Here is a 23,126-nt window from a genome sequence, read left to right on the forward strand (position 1 = left end):
GCATGGGGCACCAGGTCCTCTGCCTTTTGACACCCCAGACTCCAGCTGGAGTGGCCGATTTAACCAGCAAGGGGCTGGTCTGTGAGCACACAACGATGGTGCACAACCACTATTTATTTCCTTTCCCAGAAAGGTTCATCGGGCCCTGGCAGAGGCTGCCCAGGGACGGGGTGGAGTCCTCATCCCTGGACGCGTTTGAAAGACAGGTGGGTGAGGTGCTCAGGGACATGGTTTAGTGTTTGGTAGGAATGGTTGGACTCGATGATCCAAGAGGTCTTTTCCAACGTGGTGATTCTAAGATTCTATTCTGTGACTCTATGATTCCACTGTACGGCAACGAAAATGGGGTCACAGAACCCATCAGCTTTCCTCCGAGCCTTTAATGCCAATGCACGGAGTGGTTTATCGTGCCGGGAAGGAGGTGGCACCATGGGCACAGAGCTCTGCACACCTCGCAGGGCCACAGGGAGAAACCCTTCCCCAGGACCCTGATCACAGGTTTGCACCTTTTAAAATCCAACTTCCAGCACAGATTCCATTTTCCTTTAAGGACCCAAAGGGAAAGTGAATGACCATGCTAATTTATTCGTTTGGGGTGATAAGAATGATCATTCACTCGCCAGGAAGTTTTCAAACCTCAGCACACAGCATCAGGCCAGGCAGAAGTGTCCCAAATCCACAGCTCTTTAGGAACCCCATTCTTCTCTCAGCTACTCGGCACCCTTGGAAATCAGAACCTTTGGCTGTAGAGTAAACCATTTCTCCAGCTAAGCCTGCATGCCACCAGAAAACCGCTTGACAAAAATCACTGCTGCCCAGTCTTAATTCCTGCAACCTAAAAATGGACAGAAAAATAACAGATGCAAAAAATCCCAAACAAAAAAGAAACCTAGAAACTTCCATCATAAATAAATCAATAAATAAAAAGATGAACTTTTCCTACCTGTTGTCCACAAGAAAATCCCTATTTTCACCTAAGCAGCAGTGAAATATTACCGGACACACAAATTAAGCAAGCGTGAAACCCACAGGAAATGAATTATTTACATAGGAAAAAAGCAGCACCCCAACCCCAAACCAAAAATCCCAGCCCAATTCAACCCCCACACCAGCAGTTTGTAATTGCACATAACAGCTTTTCTACATTACAGACTAATTGGCTTATTGCTGAAATAGTTCTGATTTTTGTCAGACCTTTGCTTCAATTAATTTGTGTGTTTCCTCAGCTCACGCGGTCCCTCCTGGCACCACGGAACGACATGAACTGCTCCCACTGAACCAGAGTGATGAGCCTGGCACTGCGAGGAGGGATTTTATTCTGGTGTTGACCAAACTCCTCCTGATCGCAGAGAGGGGAGGACACATCTGCTGAATTTGCTGTTCCAGAAGCATGTGTTCATCTTCACTGTGCCACACGCCCTTCAAAGACGAGTCCCAGGCCTCTGTAACTCTCCGCTTTCTTTTTTTTTGTAGTGAATTTTATTCTTTTTTTATACAGTGTTTTAACAGCTTCTGTGGTTTTATTTCAGTTTCCAAAGACCTGGAAAATGTGTACTCGTGAAATTAAAATGTTATCAGTACTTCATTTAAGGCTTTTCTGCTATCTCTTATTCTATTACATCAAACATTCTCAATTTCCTTGCCATATTTATAGCCTAAACTGCTCATTTTTAGTCTCCTACTTTGCCGTCCGCGTTGTCATAAACTGAAAGGAAATATATAACGTTTTGCAGGAAAATAGTAATTTTATTATTTCAAAAAGATGCCACATAAAATTTGTACTGGCTTTCATCTCATTTTCAAACAAATACGATCTCAGTCAGAGTGAGCTTAGAGTTTTGCACTGACGAGCTATTATTTACTATTATGTGCAGCACTGAGAATCATTAACTGATACAGGGTTAGAAGGAATGCATATTTATTTTGTTCTTTGGTTAAGTACTGCTTCTACACCGTTTCAGAAAGATAAAACAACAGGATAATAAATTTTTATAAGAAAGGCTGAAAACATTCTGCAAACTAAGGCTGGTTTTCCATTGCTTTCCTTATTACAAATCCTGACATCTGGGCCAGCGATACAAAAAGGCAGAAGATATCTTAAAAAAATAAGTTTTCACAAGGGTCAAAAAATCTATCCAACAATATAATAGGGTCCCCAAACTTTCCGAGCTGGTTTGTTAGTAGGTGCTCTGTTTCCCAAGTCATTGTCAACTCATCATATCTAAATTGCTGGGATCCGCGGCCCCTTCATTTCGCAGAGCTTCAGCCACGTCCCTTCGGAAGATCGACATGTTCTGGGTGAACCTGGGGGAAAGGAAACCCATCTGTGTGGTTAAAGGAGACCTGACATTGAGAGACGTGTTTCAAGAAGCGGTAGAAATAGTAATTATGATGTAAATTTTAAACAGATAGAGCAAAACTCTCAAACAAAATCACTCAGGTGCCCTCAAAACCTTGTCCTGTAAAACAGCAACGAGTGTGTAAATATGTATGGGCGGCGTTAGGAACTCGGCCTATCAACAGGAGCATCTCGAATACAAGGATAGGCTGAGAGAGTTGGGGTTGTTCAGCCTGGAGAAGAGAAGGCTCTGAGTGGATCTTACAGTGACCTTCCAGTACCTGAAAGGAGCTATAAGAAAGCTGGAGAGGGACTGTTTACAAAGGCTTGTAGTGATAGGCCTATGGGCAATGAGTATAAACTGGACAGGGGCAGGTTTAGACTGGACATAAGGAGGAATTTCTTCACCATGAGAGCAGTGAGGCCCTGGCCCAGGTTGCCCAGGGAAGCTGTGGCTGCCCCATCCCTGGAGGTGTTCAAGGCCAGGTTGGATGGGGCTTGGGCAGCCTGAGCCAGTGGGAGGTGTCCCTGCCCATGGCAGGGGGTGGAACTGGATGGGCTTTAAGGTCCCTTCCAATGCAAACTATTCTATGATTCTATGATAACAGTGTAGAACAGTTTAAAAGTCATAGAATCATAGAACAGTGTAGGTTGGAAGGGACCTTAAAGATCATCTAGTTCCAAACCACATCCCATGGGAAATGAATACAACGAGAAACCCTTCCATCTCAAGCGACTCAGGATGTGTCCCTTCTTCCAGCCCTCCAGCAAAGGGGTCTCCAGGAGGTGTCCAGATGGTCCCCAAGGCCAGGCTCTCTCAGACCCACCTTCCTCCCTCAGGAGCGGTGTCAGAGTTCAGCAGGTCTCACAGTGACGTGTGGCACCACTGCCCATCTGGCACAGAGTGAAGTGACAAAAATATTCTGTAACAGTGCTCTCTAGGCAGGAGTAGGAAGGGGAGTCCAGCTGGTGGCACCCCACCTGAGACTGAACGACAGGTCTGCCAGCCTGTTTGACAGCCCAAATCTGATCCCCTCACTTGGTCCATCTTTACCTGAAACAAAGACTTTAACTGCTATGTATCACCCCACACCTCAAATCCTAGGTTCAGTTTTGGGCCCCACAGTACATGAAGGACATTGAGGGGCTGCAGTGTGTCCAGAGGAGGGCAATGAAGTTGATGAAGGGGAGACACAGGTGATATAGGAGCAGCTGAGGGAACAGGGATTGTTCGGTCTGGAGAAAAGGAGGCTGTGGGGAGACCTTTTTGCTCTTTACAACTACTTAAAAAGAGGTTGTAATGTGGTGGGTGTTGGGCTCTTCTCCCAGACAGCAAGTGATCGGATGAGATTAAATGGCCTCAAGCTGCACCAGGGGAGATTTAGACTGGATATTAAGAAAAATTTCTTTACTGACAGAGTGGTGAAGCCCTGGTAGAGGCTGCCCAGGGCAGTGGTGGAGTCCCCATCCCTGGAGATGTTCAAAAAACATGTGGCCGTGGCACTTGGGCACATGGTTTAGTAGGCACGGTGGGGTTGGGCTGACGGTTGGACTGGATGAGCTTAGAGGTCTTTTCCAAGCTCAATGATTCTATTTAAAAAAAAAAAATCCCAAACCCCCACAAAAAAATGATTTTAAGTGTCAGAAACATATACTGCACCCTGCACTTTGGGTTTTTCAAATGTTCTTTTGTTTGTTGCCTCAATGCTCTCTGCTTTGATTGTGTCAGACTCTCCTGGCTCACCACAGTGAAGCTAATAAAGTTTCCCGAAGAACAGCTCCTTAGGGCTCCTTCCTGCGCAGGACTGGTGGGCAGGTGCTTGCAAAACTGATGGGATCTCGGCAAAGGTCTCTCCGTAGGCCCCGGGGCAATAACCCTTCCCGCCTGCCTCTGCTGTACTGCACGTTATGGGAATGTTTAGCAGCAGTGCGGTAAAGTGGGGCTGCTGTGTGTGGAGATACAGGATGCAATTATGACCCTGTTCTATTCAGAATTTTTTATGTTTGTGCTTATTTCCTTACTAATGGACATTGATTTCTGCTCAATATGAAACAATCACAGTTAAAAGAAGTCTCCTGTTCCACAAAATCAGCCAGAGGAGGGATACAAATCAAGAGCTGAAAGTAGAAAAGCCATGGTGTTTACTCACACTGCTTGTTGGGGAGGTGATGGCTGAAAGGTCTTTCCAGGTTCAACGGGTGAGCTGATCTTTCCATCAGGTTACCCCTATTCCCCTCACACCTGGACCCATCCCTCCCTGCCTGCCCTTCCAAAAAGACTCTCTGAAAGCTTCTGCTCCACTGCCTATCTGAGAGTGCTTTGAGATGAGAATCCACGCTCAATCTATGGATATGTGAATCTATCATTGGCCAAATAGAGCATTCGTTAGCAGCTCAAGAGATGGAGGCCTCTCTGTCCCTGCCTCGACCGGGGAAGGCACAGAGAGCCCAGCTGACCTCCTGCACTGCCCACCCAGAGGTGACCAAGGAGCAAAGCCTCTTCTGGCCCAAAGCACCGCCTGAGCCCCTTTCTGCCCCTCAGGGCCATAGTTCTCAGAACAATGCAGCTCAGAGAAACTTCACAGCAAAGTGTGTTCCTCTCAGAAAACATGTTATCTTAAGGACTTTTTGCCTTCAATAGATATAAATAGATCATAGGATCATGGAACGTCAAAAAGGACCTCAAAGCCCATCCAATTCCGTCAAAAGGGACCTCAAAGCCCATCCAATTCCGCTCCCCTGCCATGGGCAGGGAGACCTCCCACTGGATCAGGTTGCTCCAAGTCCCATCCAACCTGGCCTGGAACCCCTCCAGGGATGGATCTAAGAAATGAAGCTGTTCTTATAACAAGTTTTACTCAGTTTTTTCTTTTTTTTTTTTTTTAAATCCCGAAGGAGTGTTGAGTCCAGTGACTCCCTTTGGCATTTACAGCTCTGAGGCCAGACTACACTCAACACCCTGCTGCTGTCAGCTCCATTATTCCTTGTTTTAACAGGCACTCTCCTCCCCGTCGCTCTCTGCCCTTTCCCCAGGTTTTCTGCTGATCCATAACACATCCATAATCCATAACTTTGAGAAGTTACAAAGGAAATCTGCCTGACTTATTAGTGCCATGGATGTGATGCCTGTACTCCAGCTTTGCTTCCAAACCCTCCCGTCTCTGGCTCTCACCCACAGTCAGGCACAAGCAATTTACTCTTTTAATACCCGAATTCAATAGGAGAATGAAACAAAACTGTGGAGACTATAATTAACACACAATTATTTAAGAATTAAACAAGTTCAACATAATTTTCAAGCCAACAAAGACAGAAGTCAGAGAAATAAAAGTCACCAAATGGCTTTAGCTATCATTTCTCTCCAAGCCCCCTTCCAGTTTGTTTCAGGCTTTCCAGGAAGTTCCACTGCCTGGACTCAGATTGTGTCGCTGTATTTTCTAGGTTTGCTTTGCTGAATTGCGCACATGGGATAGCAAATGCAGCGAGCTAGTAATAAAAAGTTAGTACGAACGTTAAATGTGGACAGACTTGCCATTTCTTTTGTGGAGGCTTCCGTTCCATTTTTCCAATGAGGGCAAGATTGGGTGAATTTGTGATTCATATTAACAAAAAATAAAACCCTGTGTTGTTTATCTACCACGTACAAGTGGCCCCACTGGATCCCTTCTCATTCTGGCATTTGCTAAACCTCAACAGCAGCAAGAAAAGGCTCTGTCAGAACAACAGCATTGCTGTAGGCTGAAACAAGTGCTTTATCAGAGGGGTTTAAGGTTGGAAAAAGGAACCTCTGAGGATTGCCTGCTGAAATGAGGCCACTTTTCCCAAATGAAAAAAGGAGCAGTGGCTGCAGCCTGGCAAATCTTGACTTTGGGATTAGATTAGGAAATACATTTCTGACCAAGAAAATACACAATCCTTAGATATTCAGGCTCTAACAGTTAAGGCTAGGGATGAAGTCTTTGAGAGGACACGATCTTTCTTTTAAAAGGAACTGCAGTTTAAGGATACCTTGAATACTGCTTTTTTTTTGTTTTTTTTAGTTAAAGTTTCCATTCATCTCTTTTTTTTCAGCTTAGTTACATGTTGTGAACGTACCTGTCTCTGTTCTTCACCAAAAGGTTTTGCTCTACTCCTTCCATGAGATTCCTGAAGCACTGGTCAAGGACTTCCCGTTTGTTGTCAGGCTGGCTGGTTATCAAGGTTGCCCTCAGTTCACTGAAATACTAGGACAACAATGCAGAGAATATTAAAAAAGACGTTTGGAAATCCAAACCCAGAGTTACTCACCCTCACCTGGAGCTCCCTTGAACAAGGGAAGCGCTCAGCATGTTGCCCTCTGGGAGAGGAGTCTGGCAAACCACACGCAGAAGTCTGTCTGAACCAAGTTTCGGATGCTGCTTGCCTGACCGGCACCAGCTCCAGCCGTGTATCATGACTGAAGTTCCGCAGTAATGGGGGATGTGCCACTTTACTAGTGGGTGTCAGTCACCCAACCAGTTCCAACGCTCCAACACGAGCATCCTTGACTACTTTTCAGGTCTTTTTAGAATGGAGCATATTTGTGCACTTTGCTGCGGGCTCTAATCCACTTCAGTGCTTCGACAAGACAGACTCACCTCTCCTTTAGGAACCAAGTGACCTACGGGACTGTCTACATTACTATTCCTATTATATTCTAGCACACTTACAGACTAGTTAAAATAGAACTTTTTATCACCTTAGGATAATTCAGGTTGAGTCCAGAATACTGAACGAGAGGGGACTTTGAGGGTCATCCAGCACCCCACTACTACAGCCAAGCGAGTCATACAATCCTCATTAGTCTTTATTATATTGGCTATGACAGTTAAAGTCTTATGGCCTCGGGCAGAAGCACATCCATGGTATAAGCACTGATACGGACAATTATTCAGAGGAGAACGAACCATTCTGACAAACCTGTGCCCAAGTACCTGGCAGAGTTTCTGAGTACTCTGATATTGCAGTCAAGAGAAACATCGCCAGTATTCCCCAAATTTCAGGTGTATAAGAAGAGAACTTGTTGAAGGTAGGATGAAAATCAGGTTTTTGTAAGTAAAATTTGAAGTTAATGTAACTTGTAGGGTGGCATTTGTTTGCTAGATTTTTTAAAAAAAAACATTTAACAAGTTTGAAGACATTTAAACCTTAAATAAATCTCAAATTAAACGCACAACTTTTCCATCAAAACTACAGCTCTCCTTTAAACATGAAAAAATATGGGATAACAAAAAAAAAATGTAGGAAAACCACAACATACTAACACTAAGCCCTGACAACTCAACAGGATTATAGGAAGTGTTTGCTTTAATGTCTGCTTGGCCGATTACGTGCCCTTCCTCCAGCTCCTCTCAAACCAGGAACATCCTGCATCACCCACCTTTACTGACCAGTGCATCACCACTGGAAGCGAAGGCAGCAGCTGATCAAATATCTGGGTCCCACACCACTCAGGAACTCAAAACTGAAAATCACCAGGGAGCTGGTGTGAAAGATCTGTCTGCAACAAACACAATCCCAGAAGCCCTGTCTCAAGGTGACAAATGCAGAGTTCAATTTAGAGAAGACCACAACCCTGAGATCTTGCCGATGTCCACGAGCGGTTTTTAGGAAAGAGGAATTCCAAGAACTTATTTAATCAGCCTCATAGTTGAAAGTATTAACAGCATCCTCAAACAAGAGTAAGGAACATCATCTCTGCCTACCATTGGTAAAGCACAGTGCCCCCCTGAAGACTCTCCCATGGATCTCAACTAAACTTGCCTCTGCACCTCAGCATGGGAATGGTGTCAGGAGCCACCTGCAACCATTCCATTTCATACTAAGCTGATGCTGTCTCAAAAGATGTGATGTTGTTTTAGGGTGGTCTTGAGTATGATTTCCGTTTTGGCATAATTATCCCTACTGGTGCACGCACGTATAAATCCCAATTTTTCAGAGTTCTCAAATAAACTTGATGTCTTTCCTTTGAGATGAGTTATGGGCAAAGAAGATCTTGTTGAAACAAAAGAAGAGAACAAGCAGTAAAACATGGTAAATGCGTGCTTGCCATCTCAAGAACCGAAAAGACAGAGACCCTACCTGAAATAAAGGAACTCATTTCCAAATAAACCAGCAATGTACTGAAATGAGCCAAGAAAAGATGACTTTTGCAGCCATGTCCTACTCTTTCTGAACACTAAATAAATAACTTTGATGCAAAAGGGGCAATGCAAATACTGTAAATGCTATTTTCTGTTCTCCACTCATCCAAAAGAAATATAAGACTTGCTCGTAGGTAAAGGTGTTTGTACACATCCACATCTGCTAAGCAAAATGCATAATCATTAGAACTAGTCTAATTTCAGTAAAAAGAATATTCTGCCAGTCATAAATTTATTCCTTATGATTTACAGCTCCGTGGTTTTATCTTCAAGTGAAATATTTAATTTCTTCTTATTCTGAAGCATCAAAACCACATAATTAATATATAGTCAGGCTAATCCTTAAATGCTATAAATCAGAAGCATTATATAAACAAAAGTGTCGTCTTGAACAAGATTGGGAATGCACAAAACTACTTATTTCCCACTTTTATAATGATGCAGTGACTCAGAGCAGATAGAAAATGATTAGTTTTCCTTCCAAAGTAGGAAATATTGCTTCCATCTGTAAAGTATAATATTGTGATGTCATAAAGTTTTCCTAAACACTGAATTTGCCCTTAATCCCTCTCAATCATTTTAAAAGAACTGCTCTCTCTTATAGAGCTTGGATTTAAATCACAATAACACACCAAGAAGATGAATGACAGTGCTATTGGATATGGCTAAAATTGGATCCTTCAGCACAGGTGAATGATGAGACAGCGCTTCTCCTCTTGATATATTTTCTTCTTCTATTAGTTTCCTTCCATAGATGGGATTTCAGTTTGAATTTTAATGTATGCGGTTGCTGCTAATCTTAGTGTCTTATTTTTTTCCAGCACCCTCTTACTGTATAGACAATTCATTCTCCAAAGCAGTAATACACTGGGGCTTGTGACTGCCCAAGAGATAAAGCAATTCAGAATAAAGTTAGAGCCAGCTCTGAAGTATGGCGAATACAACAGGTCAATATCTTCAGAAACGATGCCGTGCCGTACAAAAAAATGCACACATTTAGATCAACGCGCATTCATTTACTCAGATGGTTTCCATTTCAGACAATATTGTCTCTAGTAAGTCACCAGGGAAAGATGGGTATATCCAAATTCATAGTTTCAGATTTTATTGAAAGGGCAAATTGCAGAGTATTTCCTGGTTTACAGAATCCGCCACAGATGCACTGAATCCAAATTGCAATCAATGCCAGTGCTTAAGTGTAAGCGCTCAGCTAATACCCCCCAAAGGTAGTTACTCCTGTGAAACCTTTCAGAAAAACAAATTGGTTAACTATTGTTCTAGGAAGCAATTTTTCTGATGTGATTTCCACACTGTTCTTGTTTCGTATTTCTATCTAAAAGCCAGATGAGCTCGCGTAACTGCTAATCCTGCTTAATTCTGGTAAGGCGAAGACACATCATTTATTAAAAAAAGGTTAATTAGATACTGGCATGATCTCAAGTTGGGTATAAAAGTTGAGGTAAATATTTAAGAGGATTTTTCATCAAAATGAAGCCACTCAGCCAGCTAATTTGCAACACAGCTATACAGAACATGAGCTGAACCCTACTCTCCACTCCTAATGTGAGCATAATGGCTCAGGGTCCCAAAGAAAAGGATGGGGGATCCGAAATGGCAACAGGCAGCTTTCTTCTTTGTGAAATAATAACTTCACCTATTTGGACACGGGAAGAATGAATCTGTTGGAATTTCTTAAGTACTCACTTTCTCATTGAGAAGTATGAGTCCAAGCAGCGGTCTTGATACGGACCATTGGTTTCTGCAGTCTTCAAAAATGATGGTGTTCATTAGGATTGACATCATCTGAAAGGAAATTCAGACAGTTTACGTGAATACGGGTAGTGTTGCTATACTCTGTGATCCGTCGGGAAGGAAACATGAGTCAAACCTCTACTATACATGCTGAAATTTCATATACAGGAGCATGGGATTGCAAAAGTCTTTCTCCCAAACAAATATTTCCACAAGCAAAACTTAGAAGAAAGTTTAAGAAAATGAACATCAAAGCTCAGCTCTAAAGAAAAAGTTGAAGCTGAAACCAACGAACTGAGATTTTTTTAGAGCAGTGTTAATTTAAGGCACAGGCTTTGACTTTACACCAGGGATTTGCCCTTTTGTCACTCTATTATAGGAGAGCAATACACGTGCGAACAGTGTTCGTTTCAGATTAATCCCTAGCTCCTCTTCAAGACTCTGGTTTTCTCACATCCACCTTTCTTCGTGTATGACACTGAAAGGGAGAGCTCCCTATTTTGCTGAAGGCAATCCTGATGGCAGCAAGAATCACAGAATGGGTTGTTTTTGAAGGGACCCTAAAGCCCACCTAGTCTCACTCCTGTCATGGGCAGGGACACCTCCCACGGGATCAGGGTACTCAATGCCCCACCCGACCTGGCCTTGAACACCTCCAGGGACGGAGCATCCACGATTCCTCTCGACAATCTGTCTGATGCTTCCCTAAAAAGTCTATTCCATCACAGTCACTAATCCAGCCTCTGATTTTAGATATTTTACTTTCTTTCTGTGACTTACTTTACGGAGCTCTGCAGCAGGGATAAAACCACTTCATCAACTTTATAAAGCCCTAAGATCTATCAGCTCATACAATTAAGTTCTCTTGGTACCCAAAGAGAAGGTACATAATTTGCTTTGCTGGTTGGCTGGCACGTAACCAGTGCCTGTAGCCAATGCCACCCGGAGCTGTGTCCCTCGGAGGCCTCTCCTGGTCTCACTGTGCTTCAGCACCTCTGGGATGCGCAGCCAGGAAGGGCAGGACTTATTGAGGGAGTGGCACAACTTTTGTAAAAGAAAATCACAAAATAACTACAGAATCCATTTAAAGGTAAAATGCTCTAAGATTTCCTTAAACGCCAAAGGACACAACATATATGAACCTAAAAACATTACTCAGAGATTAAACAGACTGCAAATTTGTAACATGTCACCAGTAAATGGTTTGACTACACCCTAAAACCAAACACAGAGGAAGTAGAAAATCATTAAATCTTTTCTTCTAGGCCAATGAGTAGCTATGAGCAGGATCTCCAGAGAGCTGCCACACTGCAAACCAGCCTGTAATAACTGACCAAGGCAAGTCAAACAGCGTGTTTCACTAAATGAAAAAGGGGAATCCTAGCACTACAAACCACCTGGAACAGAGAGTGCCACAAATTATTTGAGCGTTCAAATTAGGAACGTACAATCTGGTGTAGGAAAGGCCATTTCTTCCCCCGACTTCACAGTTTATGTATCAGGCAAACTATCTTCCATTACCCATGGGACAAAAACAGTTCCATGCTGCTTCGGAACCAATGTGAATGATCCCAAAACTCTGCCCAGGCACTAATAGGGGCTTGTTTTCCAAACATGAATAATGACAACTTCTTATAGAATCATAGAATCACTAGGTTGGAAAAGACCTCTTAGATCATCGAGTCCAACCATTCCTATCATATCGTATTCCTATCATTATAATTCATTCATCTCCAAGTTTTCATCTCCGTAGCTTGCAACAAAGCCAGCTGTTGGGATAGAAGCATTTTTAAAAGTAATTAAACAAACTCAAGCTGTGATTTAGTCAGAGCACCATGACTGATGTACCCATGTGTCTTTAGAAAAAGTGCTACATGTGTGGAAAGACTTTCAATGTGATGCTTAATCTCAAAAGGGCACCTAAGAGACAAGGTCATTACTGGGGAGAAGTGCCACCTCTTCAAACTCCTGCTTTACCAAACAACCTAGGAGGATGTTTTCAAGGTCTATAGCTCAGAATTGCTACTAAATTGCAAATGAACTGCAAAGCAAATATTTTAGTACAGTTTTTGGCCTAAACGTGGAAGAAGACTAAAATGTCCATAATTCACCAGTGGAACGCTTACTTGTCCCTGTGTACAAGGAGTACAAACACTGCTGAACTAAGCAGGGAATGCAATGAATGTTACAATTCATAATGCCAAAGACAACAGAAGGCAATCTACAGAACAGCAACTATTAATTGCGGGTTTTGATATTGGCCAACCAGGACATGAAACAATCAAAGCCTCCCTCCCGCTTCCAAGCTTTTCCTCTGACAAGACCCTACTGTCAAACATTTTTAATTCCCGTTCTGACTCTAAGCATTAATGAAAGAGAACTCTTTTAGAAATCATTAGTCGCACAGGGACCACCACTGCATTCAAGCGTTAGCGTAGGTCTCGTACCTGGACACGCGTACATCTTGTTTCTTGAGGGGTCAGCCCACTGCTCGCAATTAAACCAGACGGCTACACCACCAGGAGCAGAGGTACCACTGCATGAGTACAAACAAGGCTGTAACAGCCACCCCTGAGCTCTCTGGAACAGTGATTAATGCCTCTCATCAAGTTATGTCAGTTTATTACATGCAGGGATGGACAATTTGGAATCCTATCATGTGGTCTTTGCAGATGTCTTAGACGTTCTGCTTCTTGCAAAGATTAAAAATGATCAAGCTGTAGGGCTTGGTGTTAGGAGTTCCATGTAAAACTGGGGCAAACATTCCGATCCTACCAAGACCTCTGTTGGAGGTTGTCAGGAGTGCATGATGGCATAAGCAAAAGACCATCAGCAATTACTGAGCCTAATTCCACCAAGATGAAGGGCACCAAACCCCACGATAACAGCCTTAAACTTCCTTTTCCCGTTTTCCATGTATCCCACAATTATTGCTGCTGGTTTGTTTTACTCCATAGCTTTGGTATCCTGTGTTACTTCTGCATGAACCTAGAACAAGCTGTTTGCATTCCAGAGCCTTTGTTTTACTGTCATGCTGACAGGCTCCAAGAGAGGCTGCACCCGCGCACAAGCACTAGGAGACCAGTCCTGCTGGAAAGAACTTCTGTCTAAGGGAGGCAGCCTGCATAAACCCATCTGCAAGTCACCAGAGTGCGTCCAGAGGAGCCTCACGCTACTGTATAATGAAGCTTTGCCTCAGCAAACAGCACATTCTCTGGCCATGTACCAGACTTTAACTCTTTCTTGGGCACAGGTATCAGGGTGTAATGTAAATTAATTTTGCTAATTCTCTATCCCCAATTCTTTACTATTTTGACATATTAATTTAATTTCGCTAATTCCCTATCCTCCACTTCTTTACTATTTTACTTAGAATAGTAGAACGGTTTGGGATGGAAGTGACCTTAAAGCCCATCCAGTTCCAACCCCTCCTTCCATGGATCAGGTTGCTCAAAGCCCCATCCAACCTGGTCTTGAACACCTCCAGCGATGGGGCAGCCACCACTTTTCTGGGCAACCTGGGCCAGTGCTTCACTACACTCACAGGAATAAAATTATTCATAGTATCTCATCTAAATCTCTCCTCTTTCAGCTTAAAACTGTCACCCCTTGAACAGCTTCTTCCTACGCTGACATCTGCAGCTTCCTCCTTCAGACCTCGTGTGACCATTAATTCCATACTGTTGTCATTATGAGGAACAGGTTGATCCATGCAGGAAAGAATTTCTACGTACTTGACACACAGCTCCACATATCTTCCCATTTTTGTTGCTCCTCTGAGTTGTTCAGGTCATGCAGGAACCAAAACTCTTTAAGCTTCTGAAGGAGGCTCAAATAACGTGCCGTCTTCACATTTCATTTGCTGTCACACATTTGTGTTTATGACGGAAACACGTACAGAAATGATAACCACACTTTTCTGAGGACGAGCTCTTGCCCACTAACATCCACAAATAAGGAGATGAATGGAACTTCCCAGCCAGTACAGCTGCCCAGAGCGACCCTGCTTGCTCCCAGGATGTCAGCAGGACCCAGGGACCCGAGCAAGCCTTCAGCAGCCAACAGCAGCAGCACCGTCTGCAGTTTTATTTCACTTTGGAGAAACGCAGAGCATTTCCCAGATGTTAGCTAGCTTCAAAGTGTGCCACTGAGGTTCCTCAGCATGACCGTTCCATCGTACAGAGGGGCTGACCGAGGAAGAACGTTTGTATGCAAAGCCACAGCGATACAGACTGAGCCTGGGGCACCCCCTCAGCTCCCTCCATCCATCACCCACCCTTGGCCAGGCTGCTGCTAAACCTGCATTCCCACTTCCAAGGCAGCAGAAGCAGCTACTGGGGTTTGGGTGGACTCGCATGTATTTTGCAAGCAGGTGTGAGAGGGAAACCCATGCTCTGCTACACCCTCCACCTTTGCTGAAAGTCTCATAATCCAGGTGGAGATCACAAACCAACTCGATGGCAAAGCAAAGCACAGATGCAGAATTAATGACGCATACAGATTTTTTTGTTTTCTTGGCGAAAAATGCCCTGTTGGTAGAAATCGGAACATTTTGTTTCAGTAAAATGCCTCTTCTGGTCCTGCCACAGTCCAGCGCAGTGGCACTCCCGCAGCCGGGGCAGCTGGCTGAGGGGCAGCGTGGCCACAAGTCCTCCTGCTGAGCCACGTGAAAACCAGGTCTCGGGGTGGGGAAAGAGACATTCAAAAGAAAAGGGCTGGAGGAACAGACAATCTATTTTCTACTGAGTTCAAAACAGTAATCAGCCTCTTATCTTAAACACAGGGCATCACTTTATCTGGTGTAATAATGTTTCTCCTGACCCATTGGTTCCTTACAAAAGGAACTATTGACGGAACCGGCAAGAAGAAAGAACTGCTCTTCCAGTAAATTAATTTTTCAAAGCCTCCCTTCCTTCAGAGCCTCTTTCTTTCTTGCATGGAGGAGGAAAATGTTGGTCAAGATAACCTTTAATATGAAAACATTCTCTAAAAGAAGCTGGAAAAGAAGCTGCCTTTCCATTAAGAAGGCTTTTTTTTTTTGCTGCTCTATGTTGTCAATAGAGAGCAGGTCCTGTAACTCACTTCTCTCTCCCATATTTTGGGGTGAATATTTTATTTTGCTCTAACTAATCACATTTTAACATCAAGAACATTATGTTAACATCAGAGATAGCAGCAGGTGTTTCTTCTCTAAGGATTTAGAATGGTCTAAGAACTTATATGGCTTCTAACTAAACACTTCCCATTCAAAACTGAAAAAGATTCAGATTTTCATTGTTCAGCATATGACACCGGGTAGGTTTTCATAGCTTTAACTTCAGACAGCCTGCTTCTAATTTAGGAGCTGTGATTACTAATTTAAATGTCCTTTGGAGTTCTCAGTTCTTTGACCATCAATTCTTCCTGTATCAATAAATGGATCATAATTTACTAATAATATTAGGAAGATTTAAATGTGCCAAGATTATGAAATACGTTAAATTGTAACCTGTTCTTTTAAAACATTTAATTTGATAAAAAGCGTAATTTTCAGATTTTTTTTCCATGTTCAAAGCTAGAACTTCCAGATGAAACAAGAAAACTAAAGCCTTTATTTATTAAGAAAGTGTAAACCAGCCCATTATTCCTGAACTATAAATACTTAACTGCCAGAAACGGCAAATCAGTGAAGATTCGCAATATAGAACTGCATGTTTCCAAACAGAAAGATCACTATTTTCCCACTGATTTGAGGGTGCATTCTAACAGGACAGAAGATGTTATTTTCAAATACAGTTGCATTTGGATTTTTTACGTGAAGGTCTATGATACTTGGCTCAGTCTCGCCTATCAGAACGGGGTCCATCTATCCTAAGGGAGACTCCTGGGCAAGCTGGCATCCCTCAGGGATGGGGGAGAGGTGCCATCTGGCTGCTGCAGACTCACCTACAGTGAAGCGCTGATGCTTACGGGATGGAGCCATTCTGCCTAGTGTAAGGGGGGGCTACATTAAATATTGGAAGCGGAACAATTAACTGCAGACACCTGATGAATGAAATACCTCCTCTTTCTGCGGGGAGGAGGGGATACATTTCATTATTACCTTCCAGGATGTGCCGATTTGCTTCTGTCTGTGCTGCATCTCATGTAAATCCTCTGTTGAGTGTCACAAACTCATATGCTGCCTGAAGTGCTAGATTTTGTATTTGGGTATCTGGGGTAGCTGACAGATGTTTACAAATTCGTGTATCCGCACAGCTTCTTTTTGCCTATCCATCTGTGCTCCCTGATAGACAGCAAATTATTCCACCTCAGGCTGGAATAATTTAAGACTGCGACATCAACCCTTAATCTGCATTCTTTAGCTGGTAGCTTTGAAAGATTTTCAGTTACAGATACCAGAGTATCATTTTAAATTAACCTAAGCTGTTTATTTAAGGTTCAGTCATTTCTAAACCAAGCGGCTGACTCTACAGTGTTACAGCTGGTTTTAAAGATGACAGAACTGTGATCAACTGGGACTTCTGGAATGTACAACTTGTCATAATTCGTAACGCAAACTTCAGGTTGCTTTGGTGTAGAAGCCTGAGCTCTTTAAAAACCTCATAAAAGATTAATACACATTCCCCTCTGCTTTTAGCAGTATGCGAAGAGGCAGCCAGGTTCAGCTCTCTGTAACTTACAGTGTGCATAATCTCTAAATTCCTCAAACTCGAGCCATCGCACTTCCCCTCTCCAGATCCTGAGAAACTCACTGGTGTCTTCTCTCGCATCAAGTGTAGGGAGTCGATGCACAAAAGCAGCTGGGGATTTTCAATGTGGCACCAGGTTTGCAGCATAGGAATTGGGATCATTAGTTTTCTGGAATCTCGGTTACAGGAAGGCTTTTCAAAACACCACTCGTGGGGAGGGAAGACAAGGTCAGAGAATGCTGTTACTGGAAAAATAAAATCATTTGGTCTAGAATCAATTTGAGGATAATCTCAATCTAAAAAAATGTTCTAAAAGTGGAAAAAGCTGCATGTGGAGGGAATGGCTGCTCATGAGATCAGCTCTAAATCGTTTGCCCAGGAAACTTGAAGGCACCTCAAAGAGAGCGTGCATTCATCCCTCAATCTGAACCGGCCTGATGCCTTCAGCTGGGCTCCAGCCTGCACTGCCCTGTAAGTCAAGCCCAGTGTGGTGTCTATCACAGAACTCATCGGGCCTTGCAGCAACGCCGAGAGATGTGCATATCTCTGTTACAAGAGCCCTGGCGCTGCTTGCCACAGGGCAGCTGGGATTTGCAGGCAGCTTGAGCGTAGGCTCGGTCCACGTGGATGTCTGCCAGCAGCAGACCCCGAGGCATCTCCCACGCAGCAACAGGAACCAGTGGTACAAAGAAAATTAGAACCAGGGTAATTATTTTACCTATGTTTACCTTAGTTTAGCACTGATATGGAGATAACCAGCAGGGACGGGGAGGCAGGCTGGGCTTTTAAGCCACACCTTGAAGGAAATCGGAGCATAAGAAACCCAAAAGCTTGGCTCTGACCACTGTTCAGGATGGTCCATAAATCCCAGTGATCGACTCAGCTCCACTGGAGCAGAGCAGAGAATTAGTGCAGAACTTAAAAAGACTAATCCCAGTATTAATTACCGATCTGCCTGACAGATTTCAAACCTCTGTTTACAAACTGCTCATAAATTGATTCTAATTTCTTCTGCAGAACAATTAAAAGCACTTCTGTTATCTTGATGAACTGAACAGTAACCAAAGCAGTTGCGCCTGACCCCAGAAGACAGATGATGAAGATGGTTCTAAGCATATTGCTGCTGTGTCCCCAACAGCCACCAACACTTCCCGGTGAATATCATCTTTCACAACAACAACAAAGGAGAACAGCACAAGGCTATTTCATGCAGGCATCAAAACAAAATGCACTGAATATTATATTTCATACTAAATACATTACCCTGGCAGTTTGACACTCAACATTTCAATAGATATTGCGTCTCTCTAACATTCTCCCTGAATTTCTGCAGATGGACTTTTAAGTATCAATGGAAGATTACTTTACTTGTCACGCTAAAGAGATTTTAAAGAATGGTTGCACACACTTCATTTTTAATTTTTTTTCTTTCTTTTTCTTTTTAAAGGGAAATGAATCGTGAATTCAGAAACGTGGTTATGCCAAAAGGTCAAATCCCGCGTTGCATCCTTTGTGTGTAGTGTTCTTCCAACAGCTAAGCTGTCTCCTCTCCAACGTGCCCAGCAAAGCACTGAGAGGATGCGATGAAGTCAAACTAAGCTAAGCTAAACTATGCTGAGCTAAGCTGACATAAACCAACAGTATTTCCAAATCTCATCAATCTGTTGCCATACTGTGATTTTTAAAAAAATGTATTTTTTTAATTTTAGCACTGTGGTGGCTCCTAGACACAGGTAAATACGCAAGGATCTCGATTTCCAATAAACCCCCCCAAACAAGTAAACACCAGGGAAAAAATCCCAACAAAGTAAGTTTCTTGATCTCATGATCATGAAAACATAGATTTTGAAGTTCACATTTTAGTGTACGCCAGCCATCAGGAAGTTTTCAGCAAAAGAACAGCCCTTCTCACCTGCCGTGCACTGTTCCACGTGCTCCAAGAGCACTGCTGGGGCAGCGCCTCGTCAAGCAATTAAGCCTCCTCGTACTAGGATTCTATTCTAGAATTTTAAATCTGATTTTTTTTTTTGTTTAAATGGGGGAAAGGGAAGATGTCTGCAAACAAAAAGCGAATTTCATTACTCACATGGCAAACCTGCCAGCAGCAGATCACGGGATGGATTGTTACCTTTCCCTATCCATTTTCTAAAGATATTGCTTTCTTTCTAGACTGCGAGCATCACTTCTAACTGGATTTTGAATTATAATGTGAACTTTACAAAATTATTGGTGCTATTCATATCGCTAGTTAGATTCTATGGAACGGCAATATTTTTTGCCCTTCCCCAAACCAGCACCTCTTAGTGTTTTATATCAAACAACCCCGGCCAGCAGAAATCAAGCACTTCCAAGTAATGTAAAGTATTACATTGCACCAAGTAAACAAGGAATAAAACATTTTTATACTTCTCCTTAAACTTATTTGCTTTCTGAAAATATTTATGCAGCACAGAAGATAGGAGGTTATTGAGAAATACAGCCGGCTCCTCTTCTTTAATTGAAACATTTATGCTTTTTGTTCTGCTAGCAAAAAGCAATGAACAGTAATAATGCAAGATAAATATACGAGAAACTTATAGATATGATTGTAAAACAACATCAGCCTAATGTTTTCATTTAATTACCCCGAAATGTATTCTATTTAATATTCATTACTCCAAAGCCAATTTAAAAGAGAAAGAGGTGAAGGGACTTATTCAGAAAGACGGACTGTCATTCACCGCAATAGTTATCTAATATACAGAAGTTAATAAAGCAGATTAATCTACAAGTCCCTTTAAGCCATCACTGAGTTTACAACAACTGCCTCTTTGACCTCTAACCCTCCCGCTGTGCACCAGTAGCAGGTGCCAGCTGCACCGAAATGATGGCTGAGCTGGCGGAAGGCAAAGGCTTTTCTTACTTTGCTTCTGACCAGCAGCTGACCCTGTAGGAACGATTGTTTCATGTGCTGGCCTAAAGGCTACATAAACCAGTAACTGATAAACAAAAGCATACACACACCAGCTGCCTAGCCCGAGGGCGCGCATCCAACACTGACACCTCCAGCAGTTTGTGCTGCGAGCCCCGTCGCCGCTTTTTGTTTCCCTGCATGAATTCTGCACAATACTTGTTACTCCGCGGAACGAAACTTCTTTCCATCCCCAAAATCGGTGGTGTAAACGACAGCACAGCTTGGATGATTAAGAGGAGAGTCCCAATTTGATTTAGCACCATTATTAAGAGCGTGAAATCTTCAGATACGTCACTAATGATGATGTATTTTAACATTAAAAGTCTTAAAATTAAATTACTTGATTCACATGACAACGGATCACAACAAGGCTTTAAACAAAGCAGAATTAGAGCAGACATTAAGCTCATTAATATTTTTGATCTCTGAATTGACAGCACCCATGCAGCGACAGCTATACATTTAGCAATATATTGGAGACTGCGGCTGCTGCTGCCGCCTTTGTACATGTGCAGTGAGAAGCACGTATAAAAGAGAGGTGACCGTATTTTTCATTAAGATAAGATGTTTTTTGACATAGTTATTTTGCTGACACAAATTACACAACCACAAAAAACAATCAGAGTAATGATTAAATGCAGTTACGTACATGGGAGGCTACTAGTGCAAATGTTAACATATTTAAATAGGTTTCCTTCATTAAAAAAATTATATATGATATTAAACCATCAATCAAATCGAAACACTAGAGTCTAAACGTATTGTCACTGGTTAAAATAAATGACTTGGAGACTGGATTTTGGCTCGCTCAATATGGTGCCTTTTCTGTTGCTTAGCCACCCAAGTCTCTGCTGGCTTGGGCTACAGCTGGTCTATCTCCATCCCTTTCAATTAATAAAGAAAGTTATGATAGTATTGGATAACATTTTTAAATTGTGCTAAGAGGCTGGAAACAGATGTCCCAATGAAAAATCCCTCTCGCTGCTGCATCAAATCTTTCAAGGCTCAAGCTGGCAAAAGCTGAGCCCTGTGGTCCTGATGCAGCCGAGCCTTTAAACACATTTAATTTTAAGCACAGGAACAATCGCACCTGTGGGTTTGATCTGCTCTTAACATTAAGTATACGTTCACACCCGTGGCTTGGGGTGCTCAGGTACTCAGCATCTCACCCAACTGCCCTCTGTCAGAACAACTCAGATTTATTCCTGTGATGTGCTTATACGCGAGTGCTTCTGCCTGGGCCATGACGCAGGCATTACAAACACATCTCCTCTTTGCCTTTTTATTTCAATTACTGTGCATAACTCTGCCCTAGCTGTGTATGGCTCTGAGGTTTATCTGAAAAACAAAACCGTCACTGATTTTACTACATAAAAGGGAAAAAGGCAAGTAGCAGTTTATAATACATTTGTATTTTAGCAACGCTACTTGATTTTTCATTGCAACTGGCATCTTTACTTTCTGTTTTACATCCGCTACGCCGTGCTGCTGTGCTGCTTTATTTGCTGCACTGTTGTCACCGGGTGAAGTTCTCAGCCCAAGCACTCGATTCCAAAGAGCAGCCTGGCAACATCTGAGCTAACACCGCGAAGCCACACATCCTCCTACCATGGCAGCATGGACCACCCCATCCTCGCTCCCTTCTTCAGCACTACCGCACTGCCCATCACCTGCAAGTTCTTTGGAGAAGCCACACAGCTTCTCATCCAGCTCCTGCAAAGCTTCTTTCCTAGAGATCCTTCCAGGAGCAAGAGAGCGTACCGGCCAGCAGCCATCAAGCGTGTGCCTTCTGGTTCCTGCTGGCCGTGGCGTGGAGACATGCAGAGCAGCTCCACGGGCAGATAAAACAGCCCTCTGGCACCAGCGCATCAGGATTGCTTGGGCTGCACACTGTGTCTTGGCCCAGGCATGGTGCAGATCCAATCCAAACAGTGGCGCAACATTTGAAGTCACCAACCACCCCCTGCTTATTCTTATCCACACAATTCTCCTGAAAATGATGCACGGGATGTAATCGCCATGCGATACTCTCCTGCAGTTGTTACCCCTGCACCAAGAAACGCTATGGAATGGAAGTGAAATCCTGTTTCCAACCAACCAACCAACCAACCGAACAACCGTTTATCTCCTTCCACATCCAGCATGGAGTTAGTGCAACGATGGCTGTGCAAAGACAGTTCTTTACCTATCGTGCATGGCTCTTAGGAAGATTTGTCAGAACTATGGGTGAAAGATGCTACAAAACTGATGGATTTCTGGAAGGAATTACCATGAACAGTACTTTCCCATGCCAAAACTGAACTAAGAGCCTAATGCGTACAGTTCAGCAAGATAAGCATTAACAGAAGATAAAGGTAGCATCTTAAAACAAAAATTACACTATCATTTATTTAGTGAAGCAAACACTGCCTCAACCTATCTATCCTAGAAAAACAGCATAGGAAAGTAGAAGCCTTTTAAAATTATTTATTCAAGTGCTTATAACATAACATCATATAACAGCAATCGTTGAATGTAATAAACTTAACAGTGCTTTCTATCCATATATCTCAAATTAGTTTACACACGTTAATTCAGTTTAGTCGTAAGACACTATCATGAAGCAGTTGTTTGCAGACTAAACTCAGATGAAGCAGCTTGCCCGGGGGAACAAAGCCCGTGGCACGGCAAAAGGCAGGGCCAAAGCCAACAGCCACTGTCGCGCTGTGAAGGGATGCTGGAACTTGCACCTAAGCACTCAGTGGTTGTTTCACTCCTACGTTTTCAATTGCTCCCATCTTTCAACTCTCACCTACTATTAAAAACCCAGAGCTGCTATAGGACATGTGTAAGCAAACAAAGTAAGAATTAATAGCGTTTAATTACACAGCCCTGCTACTCCAGAGGCTGAAGCAGCGTGGACGCACCTATTCACTGAACTGACTTGGATGCTGCATCGCCTCATGCAGCACTGAGGGCGTGTTTGGCTGGAGCTTTCCAGCAGGAAGGCAGTGACACCCTTTTGTTGCTATTTTGGGTACCGCAGAGCAGGAATCGAGTGCCTGGTGTGGGGACACGGACCCCCAGACTGTCCCCGCCAACTCTCGCGGGCAGCAGGCAGGAGGGAGCAGGCGGTTCTGCACCAGGAGGGAGCCGGGCTGCTGGGTCAGGGGGAAATTTTAATTATCCAGCTACTTCCAGAGATCTAACTTGGAAGAAACGTTCTAACTAGTAAATAATTGCAGTTATCATTGCATCAGTTTAGTTTAAAG

At 43.1% G+C, this 23,126-nt stretch overlaps 1 protein-coding gene across 6 annotated transcripts in view; it reads right to left on the reverse strand.

Moving 5' to 3' along the window:
- Positions 1-1,665: 1,665 nt before the first annotated feature.
- The window catches only part of RANBP17 (RAN binding protein 17), a 159,040-nt gene continuing 137,579 nt past the window's right edge, over positions 1,666-23,126 (reverse strand). For 3 of the 6 annotated variants that reach the window (XM_054079559.1, XM_054079557.1, XM_054079558.1), the window contains 3 exons: positions 10,204-10,302; positions 6,434-6,561; positions 1,671-2,304 (listed from right to left, as the gene is read on the reverse strand). In XM_054079559.1, coding sequence (XP_053935534.1) covers positions 2,208-2,304; positions 6,434-6,561; positions 10,204-10,302 — 324 coding nt within the window. In that variant the 3' untranslated portion in view covers positions 1,671-2,207. Of the gene's footprint in view, positions 2,305-6,433; positions 6,562-10,203; positions 10,303-23,126 lie in introns of all 6 variants that reach the window. The other 3 variants (XM_054079560.1, XM_054079556.1, XM_054079555.1) reach the window with 3 other exon arrangements.

The sequence above is a fragment of the Cuculus canorus genome, chromosome 14 (genome assembly GCF_017976375.1).
Source record: "Cuculus canorus isolate bCucCan1 chromosome 14, bCucCan1.pri, whole genome shotgun sequence".
Classification (NCBI taxonomy): Eukaryota; Metazoa; Chordata; class Aves; order Cuculiformes; family Cuculidae; genus Cuculus; species Cuculus canorus.